The 6,000-nt window shown below is 48.3% G+C and overlaps 1 protein-coding gene across 4 annotated transcripts in view; it reads left to right on the top strand.

Moving 5' to 3' along the window:
- The window catches only part of PTK2B (protein tyrosine kinase 2 beta), a 126,632-nt gene that overhangs the window by 92,182 nt on the left and 28,450 nt on the right, over nucleotides 1–6,000 (top strand). For all 4 annotated transcript variants that reach the window (XR_003208782.2, XM_025873790.2, XM_025873791.2 and 1 more), the window contains exons 3-5: nucleotides 1,878–2,056; nucleotides 2,617–2,704; nucleotides 3,897–3,976. Coding sequence is in view for 3 of the 4 variants with exons in the window: in XM_025873790.2 (XP_025729575.1) it covers nucleotides 1,878–2,056; nucleotides 2,617–2,704; nucleotides 3,897–3,976 (347 nt within the window). In the remaining variant the exon portion in view is untranslated. The remainder of the gene's footprint in view (nucleotides 1–1,877; nucleotides 2,057–2,616; nucleotides 2,705–3,896; nucleotides 3,977–6,000) is intronic.

Raw genomic sequence — 6,000 nt, 5'->3', positions numbered from 1 at the left:
GATCCCAAGACCCCGGGATCATGACCTGAGCCAAAGGCAGACGTTTAACCATCCGAGCCACCCAAGTGCCCCGAAAAGTTCTGTATCTTAATTTTTGGCGTGTGGATTACACATAAACTGTATAACTGACATGTGCTTTTTAATGTCTATAAATTTTACCTTAAAGGAACTGTAAAAAGTGGTAGTAGTTAAGTGGTGGTTGGGGGAGCTCAGTGGCAGGATGGATGAAGCAAGAATGGTTGAATGTTGGTAATTTTTGAAGCTGGGTGATGTGTACATCGGGGTTTATTATACTCTTCTTTTGACTTCAGTGTACTTCATATATGTTTGAAATTTCCAATAATTACAGGGGTCCCAGTCCTGGAGAAATTAGACATAGGACAATAAGTTTCATTTGGGGCAGGGAAGGCTCTACATTTAAAAGCACCAGAGACTGGGACTCCAGGTGGGGCTTGGGAGTAACATGGGGCTCTGGATAATATAATCATGAGTGGACAGAGCAGTACAGAGGTTCAGTGGCAGGAGAAATGGGTAGAAATAATGACAAAATGGTCAACTTCACAGCTGTGAGCTCTCCTTTTGTCTGTGTCCCTCTTGCTGTAGGTCCCATTGATCATAGCCTTCTTCCCCATCCCAAGACCACAGTTCCGATTCCTGCACTGATTAGTTACAACTGTTAAAGTGTGCTTTCTGTGCCTCAGTTTCCCTATCTATCCCACAGAGCAAGAGTTGATGGCTCTAATGGGCATTTGCTTCCCTAATCGGGAAGGGATCTTTTAGGCTTAGGGTCTTTTAGCTTTCCCACTGCATAGAATTGAAGAGGGCTGGCAGGAAGCAGAGCGGGACCAATGTATGTGGGTGCCCAGGCAGACCAATAATTTGGCATTCCTTTAAAACAGTGCTATTTAAATATGGGTTTAATATTTTATTAGTGAAAATAAGAAGAGTTTTAAAAATTTGCCTTTGATGGTACTTTCTACTCTGTTGGGAGTGGGCTCAATTCACCAATTACGTGTGCAACCATATGAGAAACCTGAATTAAACTGAAACTAATGTGATTTCAGAATGAGGCAAGACCTTATAGATGGGCTTCCAGGCAGCTGCCCACTGGGCCTCTTCTTGATCCGGCTCTGGCTCGAGGCCAGGAAACAATGGCATCAGGCTATGGGCAGGCTGGCTTCTCATCAACAAGAAAGCCGGAATAGGAGGGTTCCTAATTTCTTGTCAACACTCTGTTTCCCGTGGCCATGCTTCTTATGTGGAAACTGGGCCACTTAATCCATTAATGTGAATCTCATCCTTCTGCCTTGTCCAGCCCCAGCACCCCATGAAGCAGCTTGGCCTAGGAGAAATCTTCAGAGTCCACTGGCCCCGGGTCCATGAGCTGTGTAACCCACATCAGTTGGTCATCAGCCAAATGGGGATGTAACACCTACTTCCCTGTGTTGTATGGATTCCATGAAATAATAATGTATGCAAGGGGCCTGGAGTGCCTACCACAGACCCTCGATTATGCTGGCTAAATTGGAAGCCATTCAGAGGGTGATTTTACATGGCGGATGCCCAGTGATTCTTCATCGGTTTGGTTGGAGTGGGCTGCAGAAGCACAGATTCTGTGCTCTTGGCCTCCGCTGCCTTTTCTCCTTTGCTCCTACTCTCTCCTCTCCATTTCTCTGTCTCATTTTACCAAATTATTCATTCATCAGATAGAGCCCACTGTGCACTAAGCCTTGCACTAAGTGCTAGAGTACCAGAGATAAATGAGAAGTTAAGACGGAACCCCACCCTAGAGAATCATACTTCTGGGGGCTGCATGAGGACTGTGGGAACCTAGAAGGGGGCATCCCTGAATCCTGTCTCTCTATTCTCCTCCCCAGGATGTCATTGCCTCCATCCTGATGAGCGGACGGATCGGGCCCAACATCCAGCTGGCTGAGTGCTATGGGCTAAGGCTGAAGCACATGAAGTCGGATGAGATCCACTGGCTGCACCCGCAGATGACGGTGGGGGAGGTGCAGGACAAGTATGAGTGTCTGCACGTGGAAGCCGAGTGGAGGTAGGAGAAGGGCCCTGGGTTCTCGAATGGGGGGAGATGAGTATGGAATGGGGAGGCCGTGGGAAGTCCTTCCTCGGAGCACTTCCCAACTTCTGAGAACCTCCTAGAAAATCTGGGTGGCATTTTAAGCCTAGTCCTCTTGCAGCATCCAGTGCATGTGTTGGCCAAAGCCTAACATGGGCTCATAGCACATCCCCCTCCCCGGGGCAGATATCAGGAACATCCCTAGGCAGGATGCTCCTGGTACTATGGAGAAGGAGGAACAGTAGGGCAGGGAGGATAGAGAACCAGGTCACGTGGTGATCTGCAAACCTAAGGAAAACAATTGCCATGAGGGGGAAGAGTTGGAGAGTCAGGACTAGCGCTGACTACCACCTGCTGGCCTCCATGGTCCTCCACGGTCCTCCACGGTCCTCCACGGTCCTCCACGGTCCTCCGCCCGACCACAGAGGAGGGAAAGAAGAAGCAAGCCCTGAATGGGTGGCCATCGGCCTCATGGGCAGACCCTTACATGACCAGCTTCCCTGTGTCAACCAGAGAGTCTGAACTTCCTGTCCCAGGTACGACCTTCAAATCCGCTACTTGCCAGAGGACTTCATGGAAAGCCTAAAAGAAGACAGGACAACGCTACTTTATTTTTACCAACAGGTAAGTATTTTATCTTCCTGTCCCCAGGGTCCTATTTCTCATCCTTACCTGGGGAGATAGAATGACGAAGCCCAGATTTGGGAGATCCCAGTCTCGGAAACTTACCTTGGGGATATACATGCCTTGGTCCCCGGTCAACGGTTCCACCCCTGGTTCTCTCACGGCTCATTGAGTGCTGGCTCACCCCGCCCCATGTGCACAGCTCCTTTTGGACTTTGCTGGTGGCCGTTTACGGCCCAGGAGACCTGGTGGTGAGCAGACACAGCAGGTCCAAAGAGAAGTGGTAGTCTTAGCACACAGACTCTCACATACCTGGTTTCCATCCCAGCTCGGCCACCTCCTAACCCAGGATCTTCTAAGGGCTTAACTTACCTGCCTGAAGCTGTTTCCTTTCCTAGAAGATGGAGGCGATAATAATCACATTTACTTTATAGGGTTGTGGTGAGGACCAAATGGTATCATTAGCAGGGGCTGGTGAACCAGCTCTCTGAAGAAAAGAATCTCTGAGGTACAGCACATGCCAATTTCCATGGTGTAAATATTCCCCCACCATGGCATTTTTCAAGCTACCAGTATGATATCATACAGCTTGCAAAACTTCAGAAGCTTTAATACCTTGCTTTCATGAGCTGTTCAGAGCTGCTGTGACACACCACTGGCTATAATAAGGCAGGTAGTGTGCCTGGCCCGGGACGGGGCACAGTGGGCGCTGAGGACGTGTGAACCTGCTGCCCCTGTTGTCTGTCTGGTCCCTGCTCCCAACTGTATCTCCCTCCTGATTTGCTGGACACAAAGCGAGACTCTGAATGTAGAGTGGATGACATCTGTCACTACTTAACCAACAAGACTTTGAATAAATGACTGGCTCATGCCCAAATTCTAGGTTCTTTATCTCTAAAGTGAAGAGTGGAGAGGAGAATCTGAACTCCAGCCTCATAAGCCTCGGTGTCTGGAAGCGCTTCCAAAAATCTGAGGGCCTCGGCCTATGGAGGCATGAGTCTAGAGGGTTCTGGAGTGAGGCAGAGGCTACACATTTGTGCCTGGTGGGGTGAGAGAGAGAGAGAGAGAGAGAGAGAGAGACGGCTTGGGGCTGCAGGATTGTATTCAAAGCACCCGCCATCTCCTGGGGCCTCTGTTCAGGGAAACAGGGAAGGAGTGTGTGATTCTCAACCTTGGCCTTTCTCCTCACCAGCTCCGGAATGACTATATGCAACGCTACGCCAGCAAGGTCAGTGAGGGCATGGCCCTGCAGCTAGGCTGTCTGGAGCTCAGGTATGTGGCCTCAAGGACCCTCCAGGGACTGGAGTTCTTGGCCAGCTCTGTCTTGCCTCCAGGGTGGGAAACAAGAGTGGGTACATGGTGGGGGGTGACAAATGGTGGCTGACAGAGGGTAAGGTGCTCGCCAGCCCCATCTCGGGTCAGTGCCCCCCGCTTCCTTTGGCTGCCGCTGCTTTTCCCTCCAGGCTGCCTACTTCTTCCATCTATCTGCCATTCGAGTGATTCAGTAAATGTGTCTTTGAGCACCAGGCAAGGTCCTGGGAGATGTTCGAAGGTTGGGTTTCCATCTGTGTCATTCACTGCTATGTCCTCAGCTGCAGTAGGCGCCGAGAAATATGTATAGAATTAGTAAGTCATGCAGAGATGCCCTCAAACTTCCGGGTCTGGTCTGGGAGGTGACAGGTGTGTCCACGGTTGCTTATAATATAAGGCAGAATGAAACATGTGCCAAACATACACACATACAGAAGCCCTTAATCCTGCCTCAGGGATCAGGAAGAGGGGATCTGAACTTTCGAGGAAGGAAGATACATCCCATCCAGAGACAATGGGGGAAATTGGGGGTGGGAGAGAGTGCACTCCTGGTCCAGGGATCAGTGGAAAGAAGAGAACAGACTAGAAGGTAGTGGGAGATGAACGGAGGAGGTCAGTCAGACCTGATTATGGAAGACTTTGAGTGACAGACTAAGAAATAGTCTTTATTCTTGGCTGTGGAAGCATTCGGGGCCGAGGAGCGTGGCGTGGTTAAAGCTGTGCCTAGCACTCTCTTGACCAGAGCAGACCATTCAGTTTCACCATTGGTCATATCCATCCATTCTTTCATCTGTAAAATGGGAATGATGATAATAGTAGTGACCCTATAGGATTGTTATAAGGAATTAATGAGTTAATGTAGGGACAGAATATTCAGTAATTATTTATTGTTTGTATGACTTTTTTCTCTTTACCCTTATTTATTATTTATTTATTTTTAATAGACCTTTTTTTAAGAACAGTTTTAAATTCGAAGCAAAGTTGAGAGGAAGGTACAGAACTTGCCCATACGCTGCCTGCCCACACACACACATGGTCTCCCCGCTATAAGCATCCCCCACCAGCGTGGTATATTTGTAATCGATGAACCTACATTGACACATGATTATTACCCAAAGTCCATAGTTTACATTGGGATTCATTCTTGATCTTGTGCATTCTATGGAGTTTGGTAAGGGTATGTTGTCCTTTATCCACCCCCCCCCCACCATTACAGCGTCATGTGGAATAGCTTCACTGCTCTAAAATCCTCTGGGCCCCACCTATTCATCCCTCCCTCTCCCAATTCCTGGCAACCACTCACATTTTTACTATTGCCATAATTTGCCTTTTTCAGAACGTCATAGAGTTGGAATCATACCTAATTAATTTTTTATTGGTTTCTTGGAAGTGCTCTGTAAATGCCAAATATTTTATCTATATGCCCCCCTCTAAGTTAAAATGTGAAATTCATGGGCCACATGCTACCTTCCCAGTGTGAAGAACCAAGTAGCCCCCCCTTTCACCTGAGGCACCCAAGACCACTGCCCACTCCCAGTAGAGTCCCAGAACAGTCTGACCTAAAAACTCAGAGTGAATGTGTACCCCAAGAGTAGTTGAGTAGTAACTGATAATAAGTAAAGATTAGAGAAAGAGCATTCAGCTTGCTTCAGAAGGCATTTTGTCTCATAGTTAATTTATAAATGTTGGTAATGAGTTAATATTTCTGTTACTTTTTAGACTATAAACACAGCCAACTGGATTTTGCATAGATGCTTCTTTACCTTCTGCTGATTTTACCTGGGCATCAGTCATGGGCCTATGCCTGCCCGTGCCCTGCTTTCCACCTAGTGTTAGCCAGTCAGAATGGCAGACCTGGGCTTCATAGAGCCAGTCAGACCCCAGGGGACTCTCCTAGCAGGTGCAGCCTCATTCAGTGAGGGCATTCGGGCAGGTTGGGGATCATCGGGTGTCCACTGACAATAGCTGAGGTACAGAAGACTGTG

This window comes from Callorhinus ursinus, unplaced genomic scaffold, assembly GCF_003265705.2.
Source record: "Callorhinus ursinus isolate GAN/ISIS: 27379988/994484 unplaced genomic scaffold, GSC_fseal_2.0 scaffold4, whole genome shotgun sequence".
Lineage (NCBI taxonomy): Eukaryota > Metazoa > Chordata > Mammalia > Carnivora > Otariidae > Callorhinus > Callorhinus ursinus.
This window is presented reverse-complemented; position numbering and strand designations above follow the sequence as displayed.